Source organism: Gracilinanus agilis, chromosome 2 (genome assembly GCF_016433145.1).
Source record: "Gracilinanus agilis isolate LMUSP501 chromosome 2, AgileGrace, whole genome shotgun sequence".
NCBI lineage: Eukaryota > Metazoa > Chordata > Mammalia > Didelphimorphia > Didelphidae > Gracilinanus > Gracilinanus agilis.
In genome coordinates this window covers 62,870,120-62,890,142 of record NC_058131.1, presented here as the reverse complement: position 1 = coordinate 62,890,142, position 20,023 = coordinate 62,870,120, and the positions used below count along the sequence as shown (strand labels likewise).

General features: G+C 45.3%; 1 protein-coding gene across 1 annotated transcript in view; it reads right to left on the bottom strand.

The window, feature by feature from the left end:
• Nucleotides 1-997: 997 nt before the first annotated feature.
• ZDHHC1 (zinc finger DHHC-type containing 1) overlaps nucleotides 998-20,023 on the bottom strand; it is a 59,472-nt gene continuing 40,446 nt past the window's right edge. The window contains exons 8-11 of the mRNA XM_044660586.1: nucleotides 3,843-3,928; nucleotides 2,484-2,571; nucleotides 1,915-2,023; nucleotides 998-1,517 (exon numbers count right to left, since the gene is read on the bottom strand). Of these exons, the coding sequence (XP_044516521.1) occupies nucleotides 1,081-1,517; nucleotides 1,915-2,023; nucleotides 2,484-2,571; nucleotides 3,843-3,928 (720 nt within the window). The 3' untranslated portion in view covers nucleotides 998-1,080. The remainder of the gene's footprint in view (nucleotides 1,518-1,914; nucleotides 2,024-2,483; nucleotides 2,572-3,842; nucleotides 3,929-20,023) is intronic.

Here is a 20,023-nt window from a genome sequence, read left to right as displayed (position 1 = left end):
GGGGGGGGGGGGGGGAGGAATGGAGGGCTGAGGTCCCAAGTGCTCACCCAACCCCTAGTCCCCCAGGGCATTCCCCTAAAGTGAATTCTGTGCTGTTGTAAGGTGCTGGGAAGCCTGGCTTTCCCCCTGCAGCAGCAGTAGCAGCAGCGCCTCAGTTCTCCCTCCTTTCCTGGGTGCTGCTCCACTAGCCAGCCTCCCAACCAGACCCTGAAGTCCTTTGTAGGAGGTAAGAACAGTTGAGGGCCCTGAGGCTCACCGACTGGAGCTGGGGGGCAGGGTTGCATAGGTGGGAGGGTTAGGTAGGTACCTGACTGTGGAGGGAGCTTCAGCCTGGAGCCCAGGGGGCCTAGAACTCCCTCCCACCCTCCACAAAAGCCCACTGGCTCCTTTGGGAGGGCCTCTGCTGCCTGGCTTAGTCCAGGGCAAAAAGTCACCCACTCAGTGGGATTGGGGAATCACTTTGGCCTTGAGATTTGGCCTAGGATTCAGCTTAGCCCCTGTACATCATTTGGGGGCAGCAAGCTTTGGCCCTCTAAATCCTATGGTCCCTCTGGAGGGGAGAGCCAGGAGGCCGGAGGAGGTGGCTGGCCCCAGACCTGTAACCAGCCAGGTTCAGCTAGGGCTTTGCCTCACAGCACGCATGTCGGGGAGTGGCACGCTTCACCAACTTACTTCGTGATCCTTCTCTGGTGAGGCTGCCAACTTCAGGGACTGACTGCTGTGGCACCCGCTCCCAAGGCCTGCCTACTCTTATTTACCTCAATCCTTGAAGAGACAACTTTGCAGGAAGGGTCATTCCCTTCCAGGTACAAGTGTCCCACTTCTGGGACTGTCCTTTGGTCTAGGCTGCCACTGAGCCTCTCAACCCTGCCTTTACCCTAATCCCAACCTCTCATTAACTGAATTTGCCTCAGGCTTAATCTCGGCCTTTTAGGCTCAAGCTGGACTCCAAGGAGAGTCACAATCTAAGAAAGAAGGCAAGGACATAACTGCGGGGGCAGGAGGGCACCACTGAAGGCCCTGGCCTAGCATCCATCTCTGTCAGGTAAACAGCAGCAATGCTGAAAGGTAGGGAAGAACCTAGGTCAAGCTCACCTTCCGGTGGTGTTCCCGCCTGGCCCCAGTGCATTGTTGCCCTCTGGAAGGGCCAGGGGGGTCCCCACTGCTTTGGCTAACAAATACAGTGGGCACTTTGGCCATAAATTCCAGCTCTTGTTCATAATCCTTGCCCCGAGGGCATCTCTTGCCCAGGCTAGGAGCTTGGGGGAGGTGATGTCGGGAAAGACCCAGGCCACTGTACAGGGGTGGGTGGCCACTGTCAGCTGGGGTGGTACTGCCCAGGCGAGTTTGGGCCACAGGGATCTCCTCCATGGACTCAGCTGACTCAGAATGGTAGTCAGCTGGAGGACCAGCTGCCTGGATAGAATTGTCTGGGCCCAGGAAGACTGGCACGGGTCGGTGCAAGCTGGAGTTGGAGGAGTGGGTCGAAGAACTCATCACACTAGTCTCGGGGAGCTCTGAGGGGAGAGAGAGAGGATAGTCAGGGAGCTGGAGAGGGGGCCAGGGTTTGCATAGGGCTTCCCCTTCCCCCCGACAATTCCGGACAATGGAGGCTTAGGAGGGCAAGTACACCCGCTAGGGGTAGTTAGGAAGGAGAAAAGGAATGGTAGAAGGGTCTGGGGAGAAGGGAGGAGATGCCCTATGAGAGGAGGCAACAGGACCTGGAGAGAATGGTTCTGGACATTTCTAGCTGACCCTCTCCCCTGAGGATTAGGCTGAGGCCGTGAAGTCCTGGGGGCTCCTGAGCCTTCTCACTTCCAGAGAAGACTTCGATGGCTACTGCTGCCCCCACCAGCCCAGGGTGGGCTGGGTTAGGCCCCTGGGTGAGGGCCCAGGGCAAGGAGAACTTCTTACCAGGGCAGGGGGCTGGCAGCCTGGGCCGAGGTGGGACGGGACCCTGAGACTTATCAGTGGCTACCAAGGCTGGCACCTTGTAAACTTTTCTCTTCTTCTTCTTCTTCTTCTGTAAAAACAAGAACAAAGGTCCACAGTGCCCTCCTCCCAACTCCCTCCAGTTTCCCTGTGCTCTTCTCGACCTCCCCCATGCTCCTTTAGAGTACACCCAATGAGGCCACGCTGAACTTCTAGCTGGGGGGCCCGGGAGCTAACAGTGGACATCACAGGGCCAAGGAGGAAAGGTCAGGAAAGAAGGCAGGGGTCTCAGAGCCGTGGGGTGCACTCCAGGGAATGGAGGGCCCAAGGGGAGGTGGGGAAGGGCATGGAGCCACTTACAACTTGGAGGTTACAAGTGGCACATGGGCCAGAGGAACCAAGTCCCTTCACTAGGAACTTCATTCATCTAGCAAGAATTTCTTAAGCAACCTGGTGGGCTGAGCAGCCTGGGCTGGGGTGCCTGGCCCATATGGAATGAAGTGCCTGGTCTGGGGTAAATGGGGCTCCTTAGAACTCGAGGACATGCCTACCTGTGGCTGGTTCTTGGGTAGCAGCACTGGGGAGTCAGAGGAGGAGGGCAGGACAGGCTCAGAACTGGTGACAAAGAGCGTGGAACGGCTGGAACAGAAGGCAGGAGATGGGTCTCCAGACTGGTGGCTTAAACCGCTTCTTCTTCCCCCACCCCAGGCTCTGCCCCCATCCCTCAGCCTGCCTCCATGAGCCAGCAAGAGGTCAGAGAAGAGTACCAGCTGGTAGTGGAGGCATTTGGGGAGGACTTAACTCCTGGCCCTGACTGTTGTTTTAAATTCCACAAACTCTCTAAGCCTCGGGTTCTTCTGTTAAATGGGACCAACAACCAACCTTGGACTCCCAGATCCTCACAGGGCTGTTGTAGTGAAAGTGCTTTATAAACATTCAAGCAGTGTAAAAGTGAGAGTTATTGTTAGCTGTTTTGTTTGTTTTTAAACCCCTACCTTCTGTCTTAGCAACAATTCTAGGACAGAAGGGCAAGGGCTGGGCAACTGGGGTTAAGTGATTTGGCCAGGGTCACACAGCTAAGACATAGCGGAGGCCGGATTTCAGCCCCAGTCCCTGATTCCAAGCCTGGTGCTCTCTCCATTGGGCTACCCAGCTGCCCCTTATTACTGTTGTTAATCATTCTTGCCCTAGGCTTCCTCCCAAGAGAGTCTAGGGGGGTGCCAGGGTCCAGGATTTCCTCCAGGCCTCTGGAGGACCAGCCTCCAGCTGCCCAGAAGTCCTGTGAGGCAGCTCAGACCAGTCTGCGGAGAACAAGGTCTCTACAGGGCAGAGCTGTGGCCCTCGGAGCTGCCCACTCTTTGCCAGGATGGAGCCACAGGGCTGGGCTCTCTCCCATTGCTATTAGCCCTACTGTTCATTCACAGAAGCATCCCAAGCTCTGAGGCCTGCTTTGACCTGCTATATTCAGACGGTGCCTCAGAACTCACTCTGCCGCCAGGCTCCTTCCTCATGAATCCTTTTCTCCTCCAACTGACCTGTCCATCCCTGGCTTCCCTCCCCAACACCAGGCCCCGGCTTGACCCTGGACCAGACAGGTTGATTTATCTTAGGGAAAAAGGTGGCCCAGGTGGAGTTGCCTTGGGAGATCCCATCTTCCTGGAGACAGGCCCCAGGCCAAGGATCCTCCCTCCCTCTCTCCCTCCCTCCCTCCCCTTGGCATCCTGGCTGCTCCCTCTGGAGCTGCTTGGCTAATCCCCGGAGCCACCTCAGGCCAGCTCTGGTTGCCACAAGTAGAGGCCGGCCCCTCCTGGGCCTCAGGGTCCTGTAGCCACACCTCTCCCCTCCCCCTCCCTTTGCCCTGTCCCCCCAGGGTCTCCCAGGGCACGTCAGGGCCCAGACCCCCTACTTACTCCCGCTTGGAAGATGCCACTGACAAGCCCTCTGCCTGGAGCTCTGAATTGGTGTAGCTGAAGCTGCGAACATAGAACTCCACCTCCTAGGGAGGAAGCGCAGAAGGATTAGGGCAGCAACACTGGGAAGCCAAAAGGGAGGAGAGGGAGCGATGCCCCCGGCCAGGGCACCCCCAGCACAAGGGTTAGCGCCCTGAGCTTAGGGCTGGAAAAAATGCCAGTGTTTGAGGAAAAACCCCAACAAGCCCATGAACGAAATCTGTCTGAACCACGGACTCCACAGCAGCATGGGCTCCTTTGTGGGGAGACAAGGGCAAACCCCACATCCGGGATGGGGCCGGGGCTTGGGGAGAGGCTGCCCCAGGGGGCGGCTATGCGGACAGGGAACGAGGAGTTGGGAGGGCAGCAGGCAACACGATCTGGCCGGAATATGCCAGGCACAAAGCTAGAACCAGAAATGCCCATCTGAATTGTTCCTATTTTAACCAGTTAAACCGTATGGACTAACTACCAAACTGCGAGGCCTGGCACCAGTGCTGAGGGCTACAGAGAGGGGTGGCCTGAGGGCTTAGGATAAGTCTTGGGAGAGAGGAAGGAGGGTGGAAATCAGGCCAAAGGGCAGGAGAGGGATGAATATGGCACTGCAGGGGCAAGAATAAGAGGAAGGGAACCCTTCATTCTCCTCCCTGCCACAGCCCTGACCCTGCCAACACACAGACCTTCTCGGTGTCCTAGATACAGTGCTTTGGGCCTCTCTTCCCTTCTATCTTAGAATTGATAATAAACAAGGGCTTGGCGATGGGGGTTAAGTGACTTGCCCAGGATCACACAGCTAGGAAGTATCTGAGGCCAAATTTGAACCCAGGACCACCCATTTTCCCTGAGCCACCCAGCTGCTCTGGGCCTATGTCTCTTAAAGCACAACTTCAATGCCACTTTCATGGATTCCTTGATCTCACTTTGGTTCCCAACTCCCTGGACCTCAGAGTACAGGCCTTCATGTCTCTGCGGAATGTAAAGACCTTTTCAAAGCCTCTAGAGGCCCTGTGACATACTGTGTACTAGGACAGGGAAGGAAACTTATGGACAAACGGTTGTGCTTGCTCACTCTGGGTCACAAGGCACAGCCCAATCCCTTGCCTGGCGCTCCTGTCCTGGAAGGATCCCCAGCCCAAGCTAGGTCTGGGCCAAGAGAATTGGGGGTTTGTGGGGCTCCGTATGGACACGTGCACATCCATGTGTTAGGTGTAACTTCCTATATTTTCTTTTTCCTTGTGTAGAAAATGCCCTTATGTGACCTGGAAGCTATAGAAACAAAAAACTGCCTAGAAAGAGGGGGACTGGGGGTTAGCTGGGTACTCAACATATTAAAAGCCAGGCCTAGAGATGTAGGTCCTGGGTTCAAATCTGGTCTCAGACACTTCCTGGCTGTGTGATCCTGGACAAGTCACTTAACCCCCATTGCCTAGCCCTCACCTTGATTCTGCCTTGGAACTAATACACAGTATTGATTCTAAGAAAGAAGGTGAGGGTTTAAAGAAAAAAGAGGTGGGCTGATACCAAAAGATGGGAACAATCTTTGGGGACTCTCATGGCTGCCCTTTTCTCTGGCCTAAATCTATCTTTCTTAGTCCAGCTGTGGCTTAGCTGGGTCTAGTGACTGCCACAAAGGAATGCCTCCATCCCCTCCTGGCCTTCCAAGAATGGGGCCATTGTGTGACGGCTCCGCACACTCCCACCCCAGGGGTAGGGCAGACCAGGCGCCCCGATGGTCCGCAGATCCTCCTCCAGGAGACAGGCCTGTGAAGCAGCCCGGGTGGCTCGGTCTCTGCCGGCTTTGCTGTGCATTTACCCCAGGATTTCCATGGAGACAAAGGGCATCCTGACTAATGCTGAGACAACAAATTGAATTCCGTCTCTAAAACAAGCCAGTGTTTAGGGGCAACACGGACACAAGAACTCCACAACTATGTTCCTCTCTTCCCAGAGGGCCCCTCCTGTGTTCCTGCCCTCCCCTTCGGGGCTCAGCCAGGTAGAGAAAGGGAGGGGCCTCGATCCCAGAGCGCGAGAGCTGGAGGGGAAGGCCTTAGAAGAGAGCAAGGCAGGAGCCCCACCAGAAATGGGAGCACATTTCCTTTTGCTCATCATCTCACCTGCTTCGTCAGGAGTCCTCTGGAATCATGCTCGTACTGATCAGGTACTAAGGCTTTCAAAGGTGACTATCTACAATGCTGTTGTTACTATACAAACTGTAGGACCTAAAATATTAAAGGCTGGAAGAGATCTTGGAACACAGAACCACAGGATGTCGGGGTTGGAAGGAACCTTAGAACATAGACCATAGGATGTCAGAGCTAGAAGGGACCTAGTTTTGGTTTAGTTGTCTTTTCAGACATGTCTAACTCTTCCTGACCCCATTTTTCTTGGCAAAGATAGCAGAGTGGTTTGCCATTTCCTTCTTCAGCTCATTTAACAGATGAGGAAACTGAGGGTGTCTTGCCCAGGGTCACACAGCTAGTAAGTATCTGAGGTTTAATTTGAACTCAGGTCTTCCTGACTCCAAGCCCAGTGCTCTATCTGCTCAGAACACAGAATGCTGGGTTTGAAAGGGACCATACAGAATTTTTGAAGTGGAAGGCTCATTAAAACATAGACTGTCAGAACTGGAAGGGATATTCAGGCATGATGGCAGAAGGAGAAAGCACCTTGCCCCTCTGCCTTACAGAAAAAGAGACAGGCCCATAGAAAGTCACATCATGAGTGTGTGCCAGAGGCAGGAGTAGACCTCAGGTCTTCAGACTCCCATATCATTATATTTTGCTCTATCCAGGGCCAATGACTCTTCTGGGAGAAAGGGTGGTCACACGATGATCTCCCTTCTGTAAACCAATGGCCAAAGCTTCGCCCATTACCTAGGCTGTTATGGTTGTTAGGCCATCAGTGGACATCTTAGAGTCAGTTTGAGAACCATCCAAAATTGCCTTTTATGGACACTCACTTTTTCCTGTTTTAGTTTTCTTCCTGAATCCCAGGAAGCTTTAGGCTAGTCCCCTTTAGAATGTGATGTCCAATAGAAAAAAAACAGAAACCTAACTAGGGAGGGCTCTGAACACTCTCCTTTGAAGACCAGCTCAGCTGTTCACTGCCCATGGTGACCCAAAGGGAAGTCACTGGCCATCTCTGAGCCTTTGTAAAAAAGGGGAGAGGGTTAGATTACTTAAATTCTAACTTCCCAGTTTTCCAGGCATCATGGTGTTGTGAAAAGAATGAAGGTTTCAATCTCAGTTTTGTACCTTACTAACACTGTGATTTTAGGCAAGTCATCACCTCTTGGCCTTCAGTTTCTTCCTTTGCAAAATGAGAAGGTTGGGATACTGGGCCTATACTCCACCCAGGCAAGACAAAAGGAAAGATTTAATTTATATAAAAATATTTATAGTAGCATTTTTGCTTGAGTAAAAAACTAGGAGAAAATGGCCACCCATCAATTAGGGAATGGCTGAACAAACTGAGGTATATGGACATAACATGATTGCAACATAAAAAAGGATGAATATGAAGAATTTAGAGAAACCTGTAAAGATTTTGTATGGACTGATTCAGCGTCAAGGAAGTAGAACCAAGAGAACTATTTACACAGTGACTATAATAATTAAAGAAAAACAACTATGAAGGTCATACAAACCAAATTGGAGTGACCATTCTTGACTTCAGAAGACTAATGAAGGCAGGTACAGAATGAAATATAGCCAGGGTCAGACATGGTCAATGTGTTGATTTGTCCAGCTCAATTTTACTTTGTTCCAAGTAAAGATTGTGTGTGTGTGTGCACACGCACGCACGCATTTGTGTGCAAAGGAGGAGGGGAGGGAGAGAGCTGCCACTGAGAAGATAGCAATGTTAAAAAAAAAAAAGAGAACCAAGAAAATTTTTTTTAAATGAGAGATTAAATCAGATAATCTCTAAGGTCTCTTTATCAAACTTTAACTCTGTGGATGTTCTTCTCAGTATCTAAGGAGAACGGATCATTCAGTTTTAAGGAAAGGTCAGCTATAGGCTAAGGAGCTCTTAGTCCAACCTAGCTAGACCAGAATTCAAAAATCCTCTTTGCTCCAATCCTGGCCACTCAGACAAGTTTCCAGAGGGCTGGGAGCCATCTTTCTTAGTCACCTGGCATCTGTACAGCAAGGAACAAACTCCAGCTTTAGGACTTTTTACCTCTGTGACACTGGGCAGGACAATTCACCTCTTGGGGCCTGTTTCCTCATTTGCAAAAGAGAATGTTGGATTCCATGACTTCTAAGGACCTTTCTAGCTCTAAAACCCTAGGATTGTAAAGAGCAAAACTGGCTAATGTTAGTCCATAAACATTTATTGTGTGCCAGGCACTGTGCTAAATACTGGGAGTACAAAGAAAGAAAAGAAAAGAGACAATCCTGCCTCTTGGGGAGTTCACAACTGAATGAGGCAGGCAACATGCAAATAATTATGTGCAAACAATTTATGTACAAGATAAATTGGGAAAATAAACAAAAGAAAGAAGGCAGACAAATTAAAAAGGATTAGGAAAAGCTTTCTGTAGAAAGTAGGATTTTAGAGAGAACTTGAAGGGAGTAAGGGAGATAGAGGAGAGGATACCAGGCATGGGGGGCAGCCAGAGAAAACACCTGGAGTTGGGAGATGGAGGGTCTTGTTCAAGGAACATCAAGTAGATTGTCACTGAATCTCCCAATACACAGGGGTGGGGAGTGAGAGGTGTAAAGTTTAAGAGAAGTGGAGAGGTAGGAGAAGGCAGATTATATAGGTCTTTATATGACAAATAGAGGATTTTCTATTTGATCTTGGAAGTAATAGGGAGCACTGGAGTTTCTTTAATGATGAGGGGGTGACATAATTGGACCTGTGCTTTATGAAAATTACTTTGAATGTCAAATGGAGGATGAACTGGATGGGCAAGCTACTGCAACAGTCCAGATGTGAAGTAATAAAAGGGTCTGCACCAGGGTGGCAACAGTGTCACGGGAGAGAAGGGAGCATATGCCAGGGATTGTGCTGAAGGTAAAACCGACCATAGCTTGAACGTGGGGGGGTAAGAGTGAGGAATCTAGGACGATAACTTTGGTCGGGAGGATGGTAGGGCAGGAGCTTTCCCCCAGGAGTCCTTATATTTCTCTTTCCATGGGCCTGAGACGCTTCCTTAGTGCCTCTTCCTCAAATCTAAGAGGATTTCTACACTCACATCTGTAACTCACTGGGGGAAAAACAAAAAACCCAAACCAAAAATCTTCCCTAAGCTCCTGGAATACAAGGAAGTTTCCTGTATTCACCAGGTCAAAGTGGAACTTCTGCCCATCCACAAAACATGCCCCAAGCCAGCAGGGGAAGGACAGCCTTTAACAGGGTCTCAGTTTCCTCATTTGTAAATAAGGAGGTTTGGTTGGGTTTGGTGATATTCACTCTGACTGCTTGGGATTCTGCTGTCCTCACTCAGGTCTCTGGAGGGAAGGGAAGCCAGAAACAGTGAGGCTAGAAAAGGAACAAACAACCGGATGCTGAGGACAGGCTCTGAGGGAAAAAACATCCCATGTGAACCTCAGAGAATCCTGATTAGGGCTAAGTGGTTAGGGCACTGGACCTGGAGTCATGAAGACCTGAGTTCAAATTTGGCCTCAGACTTCCTAATTGGGTGACCTAGGAATATCCTTTAACTGTATGACAGGGATAATAATTGCACTTCCCTCCCAGGGTGGGGTGTGAGGATCGAGTGGAATCATTTATAGAACACTTTTCAAATCTGAAAGCCTCACATAAACACTATTAGTGCTAGCTCTCTTCAGGGCCTCAGAATTGGCAGAGGCCTGGGAGATCTCCTATTCACAAATTAAAACCCAGAGAGGAGAAGCCAACAACCCAAGGGCATCAGAGCTGGAATTCAAACCCAGGTCTTTTGACAGGCCCATAGCTCTTTCCATGGTATTTTGCTCTGCAGGGCAGAGGGCTGCCCTTACCTTCTTAGGGAAGCCAATGCCTCTTGGAGCAGTTTGTTCTACTTTTGGACCTGAAGTAAAAGGGTCTTTCTGCCACAACCCGAGCTTAACTCTGTGTAATGTCTACCTTTGCTCCTGGTTCTGCCCTTTGGTGTCAAGCATAACAACTCTAATCTCTCTTCCACAAGTAGGCCCTTGTCATGGGTAAAGCCAGCTATCATCTCCCAATTCCTCCCAGGGGTCAGCAACCTTTTTGGCCGTGAGAGCCATAAACGCCACATTTTTAAAAATGTAATTTCGTGAGAGCCGTCCAGTGCTCACAGTGCGCTCCTGTAACAGCGCCTGAAAAAAAAATGGACTTTATGGCTCCTGCAGAAAGAGCCATATGTTGCTAACCCCTGCTCTAGGCTAATTGTTCCTTATCTCTTCAACTGGTACTCCTAAGGATCTTCCTGGCCATTTCCAAACCATGCATTCTGGCACTCCCCTCCCCTAAAAGAATTTTAGACTCTCCTCCTGGAGCCATCCTGGGCTCTGAAGGATGAGCTTTTGCCTTGTGTTACCTAGAACCAGGTCTCCACATCACTTCTTACTCCCCATTTTCTGGCTCCCTTTTATGTATGTTATCTTCCTCCATTAAAATGTAAGCTCCAGAGGTCATGAGAGCAACAACATGGAGGACTAGCCATTTTCCCTGATCCCATAACCTCTTAAACCTCCCTAAAACAAATTGTTTCCATAATATAGGAAATCCTGAATCCAAAAGAAGATTAAAAAAAAAAAATTCCCCAACCCACAGACTTATGCTCACTGACCCTGAGCTCATGCAGAATCTTTTGTCTGCCTCTCCTGGTGAACACTAGCAAACCTAAAGGCATGACAACAAAGCCCACCCCTACTCTCAGGTGTCCCCTTCCTTCTTTGAAGACGGTGGAGACCCTGGCTTCAGACTGCAGAAACCGGCTGCCACAGCCAGCCAGTCAGCAGTGCTATGACCCTTCAGGAGCAAAGGCCTGCCAGGAACTCTGATGCAATTGTGTGTGCTACAAAGCTCTGAATGATGGCAAGGTGATGCCAGGCCTGTGGACTTGGGCCAGAGGCCTGTCAGAGGAATGGGCAGGGGCCTAAGCTTCCAAACTAGCCATCGGCATGGTAGAGAGCCACAGGACACACTTTGCCCAAACAACCCGCAGTTACACAGATAGCCTCATGTATGAAGGCCAGGACCACAGGCTACATTTTTGGGCCTTGAAGCTTAATAGATATTACTACAGAAAAAAAGTGATAAGAAAGGAGTATAAAACATCTGAACGAGCACTCGTTTGCAGAAAGCTCTGTTGGGACTCTGAGCAGTCCAGAGAATTGGCTGCTCTGGCTTGGGAAGGTGCTCCGGCGGGGTGGGGGTGGGGGGGCACTGGAGCTCACAGCCCTTTGTGTCTTTATTTATTTTGCCTATTTCTTAAACATTCCACATTTGATGATGCAGATACCTCTTTTCTTCCCTGTGTGTATGTTCCAATAAAATATTTTTGTTCACTGTAAAAACCTCTTAACATGAGCAGAAATAGTGCTGGGGCATACAACCCTGTAGAACCAGTGCTACAAAGCTCTGAACTGGGCCAGAAAAAGAAGGCACAGTGGGAGTAGGAAAGGATACCATGTGAATGGGGGGAATGGGGCTGTGCCACACTCCACTAATCCTGAAAGAAAGCACAGAGTATCCAGTTGGGACCAGCTCTGATCACCCAAAAGGCACCCGAGGCAGAGATCTAGCATTGCCCTGGGTGGGAGAAGGCCAAGATGCCAAGGAAACCATAATCAGAAGGAAAGGAATTATAAAGTGGGCAATAGGGGAAAGTAAGGGAGGGATAGAAAAAAATTTCAGAAAAAAAGAAAACTCAAAGACTTTTTGAATATAAGCAGATAAATCAAAAAGAAAAACAGTAACAACAGAATAAAATATGGCCTCCAGATCTAACAAGTTTATGCATTTATGAATAAATACTGCAAAACAAAAGAAAGGGATCCAAAATTTGAAGAGACAGAAGACCCTGTGGAATCTGAGAATATGAAACCACAACACAATGTCCCTGAGTGACTCAAAAGAGAAGTGAGAATTATTAGAGCAGAATTTATGTTCTGACCAGCAAAAATATGGGCAGAATAGAAAACCGTGAATCTGCAATGGCAAAGCTCACAAAAGAAACAAGAGACTACAAGAGATTGAGAATGTAAATACATAGAAGCCAATGACAGTCTAGAAGAGAAACAAAAATCAGCATTAAAAGAAAATGTTAGGGGGTATCTGGGTGATTTAGTAGATAGAGAGTCAGGGCCAGAAATGAGGGATCCTGGGCTCACATCTGGCCTTAGGCACTTCCTAGCTGTGTGATCTTGGGCAAGTCGCTTAATCTCCATTGCCTAGCTTTTACCACTCTTCTGACTTGGAACCAATATACAGTACTGATTCTAAGATGGAAGGTAAGGTTTAAAACTTAAAAAAAAAAAGAAAAGAAAAGAAAATATGCTCATTGTACAAGCAAAGGCAAGTAATATAATACATGGAGACAACCTGAGAATAATAGTCTCCCAGAAGAACACAACAGGACAAAAAATAAAAAAGAAATAAAAGAAAAAAAATACCTCAATACCATAATGAAAGCTATTATAGCTCTGCCTGAACTTCTGAACATAGAAAATGAAACACCAATTGAAAGAATTCACAGACTACCTCTAAGGGGAAAAAATGAAGACCACAAATTTGAAGACATATTAGTGACTAAATTTGACTAAATGAAATTCAGAAATAAGTTCTACAAGTGATCAGGAGTAAGACCTTCGATCGGCTAGAAAATGTAGAAGGGAATGAAATAATGTATTCTGAAGAGCTCTGGAGCTCAACATGCAACTTAGGTGGCCTATCCAGAAAATCTGAGCTTGGCCAGCCATGAAAAATAGATGGTTAAACATCCAGTAACAAAGAGACATTTGAAACATCTTTGGAAAGAAAACCAGAACTGAAGAGATGGTTTGCTTCTTGAACACCTCAAACAACAGAAATGCAGGAGGCGAGAATAAATGCAGTAGCAAGGACAGCGGCAGTTACAGAGCAATAGCAGAAGAGGCGACTGAATGTACAAGGAGACGGGAGAAGGCAGACACCTGGTGGAGGTAGCAGCAATGAAGTAGACAGAACCCAGCAACACCATGCCTACAAGTGGATCCATGTTTTCCTGTGGCACTAATTACAACATGGTCGGTGCATGAAAGCAGAGAAGGGCCAGGTCGATAGACAGGAATCTGTGATGTGCTGGGGTTAAATCAAGGGCTATGAGGGGAAGGTGATCCTGGGAGATTCAGAAAGAAAAAAGCCTATGGGGGTGGTAAGGAGGAAGTGGAGAAGACTGGCCAGGGAGAGGAAAGAGGCCTCTTATGTGGTCCCAGGGGGTCCTACTGATGAATGCTCCTATGGGTAAAGAGAGACTGTCTGAGTAGGAAGATAGGGACCTTAAGAAGGGGCATTTGATATCTGAAAAGTCTATTCATCTAATATCTGGAGCCAGAGTGGAAGGAAACCCCTGGGGGCAACTGGCACCTGGGGAAGTAGAAGAATAGAGATCCATGGAGATTTTGAAGCAAATGTGAAAAAAGAAAAAGGTAACCAAAGGAGGGCATAGATCAATGGAGGGCTGCATAGTCAGAATGGTGAAAGACACTACCATGGGGCAGTGTCCTCTTAGATAGCTGCAATAACTGTCATATTCTGGGAATGATGCACATGGAAAAGGAGAATCTATGGGGCATCTACAAGGCAGTGGCAGAAAATGCCTACAGAGGAGATCCTAGATTGAACATCTTGAAAGATCTGATGATGAAGAATATGGAGAAGACAAACCAGACAATTATAGGAGTCATGAATCAAAGAATGAGGGTCTAGAGTAGATAGAAAGGGAAGATGGTCAATGAAGAATAAAAGAAATCCTTTTTGGAAAGAGATGCAAAAAATGAAACAAAAAATTAATGAACAGGGTTAGCTAAAAAGGAGACAAAGGAGGAATATACTTGATTGAGAGGAGAGGAGGGGGGGAAGAATTATATAACAAATAAAAGAAGAAGGGAAAACCCAAATACGTAAAACCCCAAAGAGAAAGGGGCAACAAATGAGAGGTGGGGATCAGAGGCAAAGGGAAGAGAGCCAGTGAGAAGAGGGCCACCTTAAAATAAGATGACTACAGTAAAGTAACTGAAGGAACATAGTACTGTATTCCCAAAGAAGGGAAGGGGGAAATAGTAATTTTAAAAACAAACAATTTTAGAAATAGAGGAAAATGGAAAACTACCTTGCATAACTTTATTTTTTTTTAAACCCTTACCTTCCATCTTGGAGTCAATACTGTATATTGGCTCCAAGGCAGAAGAGTGGTAAGGGTAGGCAATGGGGGTCAAGTGACTTGCCCAGGGTCACACAGCTGGAAAGTGTCTGAGGCCAGATTTGAACCCAGGAGCTCCCATCTCTAGGCCTGGCTCTGAGCTACCCAGCTGCCTCCCCTTGCATAACTTTAAATGTGAATGGCTAAAGCAATTTTTTAAAAAGTGACAGACTGGTTAAGAAAACAAAATCCTACAATCTACTGCTTACAAGAAACATTAAAAAACCAAAGGCATACACAAAATAAGACTGAGGGGTATGGGAAAAAATGTACTATGTATCAAGTGTATAAAAAAAACAGAAGTTGCAATTGTACCATTTGACAAAGCAAAAACAAATATTCAAAAAATAAAAAGCAATAAGTATATGTAGTATGCTGAAAGGAACCATAAACACCAACATCAGTAATGAATTTATATGCTCCAAATGCATTATCATCCAAATTCATAAGGGAAACATTATCCAAGCAACAAGAAGATATGAACAATAACACAATAGTGACAGGAGACTTCAAATTTCTTCTCTCATTTTTGAATAAATCTAACAGAAAGATAAAAATGGAAAATATGGAACTGAAAAAATTCCTGGAGGAATTGGAGTTAATGACTTGTAGCATCATCTAAATGAGGCAGCAAAAGAATATACATATTTCTCAGTACCACATGAAACTTTTACAAAAATAGACCATGTAATAGGGCACAAAACAAATGTAAAAAGGCAGAAATAGTCCAGATATCCTTTTCAGACTGCAATGCAATAAAAGTAACAACTGATGCAAGAAGGAACACAAACAAAAGATATGGGACTAAATGGAGACTTAATAATGAAATCCTAAATAAGTAGTGGGTCAAAGAACACCTAGGAGAAATAATTTATAATGATTTAAAAATGATAATGATGAAAAAACTTACCAAAATTTTTTGGGATGCAACTAAGCAAGCCCTTGGGGAAGAGAGAATCATATCCTTCCAAATATACATTAACAAAATAGAAAAAGAAAGGATTAATGAATTGAATATTCATTTTTTAATATTTAAGAAAGCCAACAAACAAATAAACCTAAGATAAGCACAAAATAAGAGATGTTTTAAAAAAACAGAGGGGAAATAGATAAACTGGAAACAACCCCCCTCCCCAAAGAAATGATAACTAAAATCTGATTCTTTGAAATACCTAATAAAAATTATAAACCCTTAGCTAATCTGATTAAAAATAAGAGAGCAGAAAATCAAATCAATAATAAATGAACAAAGTGAAATCACAGCAAGCCCAGAAAAAAATAATCAGAACATATTATGCAAAGTTATATGCTAATAAAACTGAGAACACAAAAGAAATAGAGGAATACCTTCAAAAATATAAAATACTCAAATGATAAGAATAGAGATTTTAAATTAGCACAATCTCAGAAAATGAAATAAGTACTAGCTATAAAGGAACTACCACAAGAAAATAAAACTTCCGATCCTGAAGGATTCACAGAAGAATTCTATCAATTTTTTTTAAAAAGCAGTTAATATCCATACTTCTCAAAAATTAAGAATGCACTTTACCAGAATCCTCTTATGAGACAAATATATTTCTAATATATAAAACAGGAAAAGATGAAACAAAGAAAGAAAATTTTAGACCAGTATTATTCATGAACATTGACTCAAAAACTTTAAATAAAATCTTATCAGACTACAGATATTTAAACAAGAAATCATCCATTTTGACCAAGTGGGATTTACCCGAGTTATACAAGGACAATAAACATCAGGGAAAAAAATCAATAAAATCAATCATATTAAAAACCAAAATACCTACATGATCATCTCAGAAGATTTATAACACTTTTAAGATAAAACAAAGTATAGGCACAGGGAAGCCTTTTTAAAGATATAAAAAGCATCTGTCTCAAAAATTAAAGCATCATATGCAAAGGGAATACACTAGAACCTTTTCCAGGAAATATGAAAATAAAGCAAGGATGCCTGCTTTCCCCACTATTATTTGATACAGTTCTAGAAATGTTAGTCACAGAAATAAAACAAAATAAAGAAATTAAAGTAATATAGATAAAAAGGAAATGAACCTATCTCTGCTTGCTGATGATGGTTTACTTAGAAAATCCAGAATCAGCAAAAATTCTAATTAAGCCAATAACTGCAGTAGAGCTGAGGCTACAAAATAAATTCTTAAAAATCAACAGCATTTCTAAAAATACATCAAGATACTTCTATAGAATAATAACAAAACATAAGAGGCCATAATATATAAAGGGAAATCCTTAATAAATATAAAATGCATAAAATTTCTGAGGACTGACTTACCCAAGCACACAAAAGACTTATATGGATTTAATTACAAAGTGTTTCTTAAAGAAATAAATAATATGAATAGTTGGTGGAATAGTTAGTGCTCATGGCTATATTATAAAGCAGCAGTTTTCAAAACCATCTGGTATTGGCTAAAAAAGAAACAGATCAATGGAACAGCTAGACGATGGGGATTCAGAAACAACAGAATTCAATAATGCAATATTCAATAAAGTGGAAGACAAATTACCTGGGGGGAGGGGAATCCTTGATACGAATTGTTGGGAAAATGGAAAAGCAGTCTAGAAAAAAATGAGGCTTACACCATATTCTCCAATACAATATAAATGTACACACGTCCTGAATGTAAAGATAATACTATTAAAAAATCAGAAGAGAAACAGATCACATGTCTCTCACAGCTATGAGTAGGAAATGAACGCTTAGGGGCAGTTTGGTGGCTCAAATGATAGAGTGCCAGGCCTGGAACTGGGAGGATCTAGGTTCAGATAGAGCCTCAGACACTTCCTAGCTGTGTGACTGAGCAAATCACTTAATCCCACTGGCTAGTCCCTGGCCTTTTAGCCTTAAGTTGTTAGAAAGTTTCCTCATCTATAAACTGGGGTTCATGATAGCACCCTCCTTGAATACAACATTCTGCCTCCCATCTTTAGCTCTTAGTTCCCCAGCTTCCTTCAAAGCTCAGTTCAAATCTCGTCTTCTGCAAGGAGGCCTTTTTTATACATTTTATTTTATGCATTTAAAAATCTTTTACTGAGAAGGAAGTCGCTCAGCTTCACCAGAAGGTCAAGAGAGCCCATGATACCATGATACCAGGTTCAGAACCTGGTCTATTCTATCTGAACCTTCTGTGTACCTGATTATTTACATGTTGTCTCCCCCATTAGACTTTGAGTCCCTCAAGGACAAGAGCTGTTTTTGCCTCTCTTTGTATGCCCAGCTCTTAGCATAAAGCTTGACAAATTGGGTTTAATAAAGATTGACTGACTGATTGATCGATGGACCCTCAGCCTTCCCAGGGTAGAGGAGAGAATCAAAGGAGATAATGTGTAGGAAGCTCTTAGAATACTTGGAAGCGCCACAGAAATGTTAACTCTTGTTATTACTGTATCCTTCCTGGAAGCTGGGCCTCTTTTAATGCAGCCTGAAATTCCATCAGCCTTTTTGGGCAAGCTTCCTCTCACTGCTGACTCATAGTGAGCTGGCGGTTCACTAAGATTTCCCGATCTTCAGATCCCACCCCAAGGGGGGTCCTCAAAGCATTAGTACAGACTTAAGACTCTGGGGACACCCTGTACTCACTAGGATGACTACTCCAATTCTCAGTTTAATCATTTGCAAATAAGGATAATAACAGGATCTCTTTGCCAGGGGTGCTGTGAGGATACAATGAAATATTGATATATATATAAAGTGTTTTCCAAGTGTTAAGAGGATTTTGTTCTCATTTGGGCTGAAGGGAACAAATGCCTACTGATGATGGGTCGGGTCCTGGTGTTATCTGAAACCGGCCCTCACTGTTCTCATGAGATGGTGCCACTGGAGCAGTGCCAGGGCTCCACCACGTGGCAGCCCTGTCAAGGAAAGCAATCACCAGCACTGGGTAAACCCAGCATCTCCCACTGTTCCAGGCTTGTATGTACACTGGTCTTCCAGCCTATGCTCTGTAACCATGCTGAGGGCAAGCCCAGGCAACTCTCTGAAAAGAAGCCTGGCACACCCTTCCCTTAGAAATGTCATGCCTGAGAGGATCCAGCTCAGCCCATTCAAGTTTAGACAAGGCAAAGGGCAAAATGGCAAGCCTGGGACAAGACCCAGCAATGGCAACAATGGGCTGAGTTCTCAAGTCAATCATCTTAGCCATCTACTATCCCTAAACCAAGAGAAGGGAGGAGGCATTCTTGCTATAGGATTCAGCAGCCTGAACCATAGAGGCGGCCTCTTGGAAGCCTCTTTGAAAGAGGAAGGGAAAAACTAAGATATTCCTCTCCATTAATATCCTAAGGCAGCAGGAGTGGTAATGGCCGTTGCTCACCTAGGCTCTTCCCTGCCATGCCTTTGATACAAATCTCATTCTGATCCTAGACAAAAAACTAGGGAGAATTAAGAATCTTTTCCCCACTAACAAGAAGCAGACCCTTTAGATTTCTATTATATGGGAGTCCTTAACAGACTTCTGTTTGGCCCCAAAGGTCTACTCTTCCCCACTTGATAATCCAGGGTGAACTGGGTCTTACTCATCCTTCCCACTCCTTTTCTATAGTCCTAGTCTTCATCATCTTTTCCCTGTTTGTTTGTAATAAAGGACTAACTGATCTCCCTCCCTCCAGTCTGGTTCTCTTTCCTCCTATCCAACCTGAACAGACTGCCTGAGAATCCTCCTAAAGACCCTTTTTGAAAAATATATGTACAAAAATAGTTATAGCCGAGCTTTTTGTGGCGGCAAAATATTGGAAAATGAGGGGATGCTCTTCAATTGGAGAATGGCTGAACAAATTGTGGTATCTCTTGGTGATGGAATACTATTGTGCTAAAAGGAATAATAAACTGGAGGAATTCCATGTGAACTGGAATGACCTCTAGGAAGTGACGAGAAGTGAAAGGAGCAGAGCCAGAAGAACATTGTACACAGAAACTGATACACTGTGGTACAATCGAATGTAATGGACTTCTCTACTAGCAGCAATGCAATAATCCAGGACAATTCTGAGGGACTTATGAGAAAGAAAGCTATCCACATTCAGAGGAAGAACTGTGGGAGTAGAAACACAGAAGAAAAACATTTCCTTGATCATATGGTTCGATGGGGATATGATTCGGGATATAGCCTCTAAGTAATCACTCTGCTGCAAATATTAATAATATGGAAATAGGTCTTGATCAATGATACATGTAAAACCTAGTTGAATTGCTTGTTGGCTACAGGGGGTGGGGTGGGAAAAGGTGAGGGGAAAGAATACAAATCATGTAACCATGAAAAAATAAAAATTAATTAATTAAAAAGTTTTATTAAAAAAAAAAGACCCCTTTCATCATATCACTCCCACAGGAAAATACTTTGTTTATAAAAATCCCAATTTCTCAGCATAACCTTCAAAGCCCTCCATGACCTAGATCCAACATTTCTGGTCTCATTCCCCACTCTTCCCTTCAGTCTGAATTGGTGTGCTCAGTGGCCAGAGGGGGTGGGACCAAGATGGCGGTTTAGTAGCACCAAATTAGTCTGTTCATTCTGTGTTGAAATTATTTTTCCAATCCCATATTTTTTTTAAAAACCCTTACCTTCTACCTTAGAATCAATACTGTATATTGGTTCCAAAGCAGAAAGGTGGTAAGAGCAAGAAAATGGGGGTTAAGTGACTTTCCCAGGGCCACAGAGCCAGATTTGAATTCAAGATCTACTGTCTCTAGGCCTGGCTTTCAACCTACTGAGCTACCTAGCTG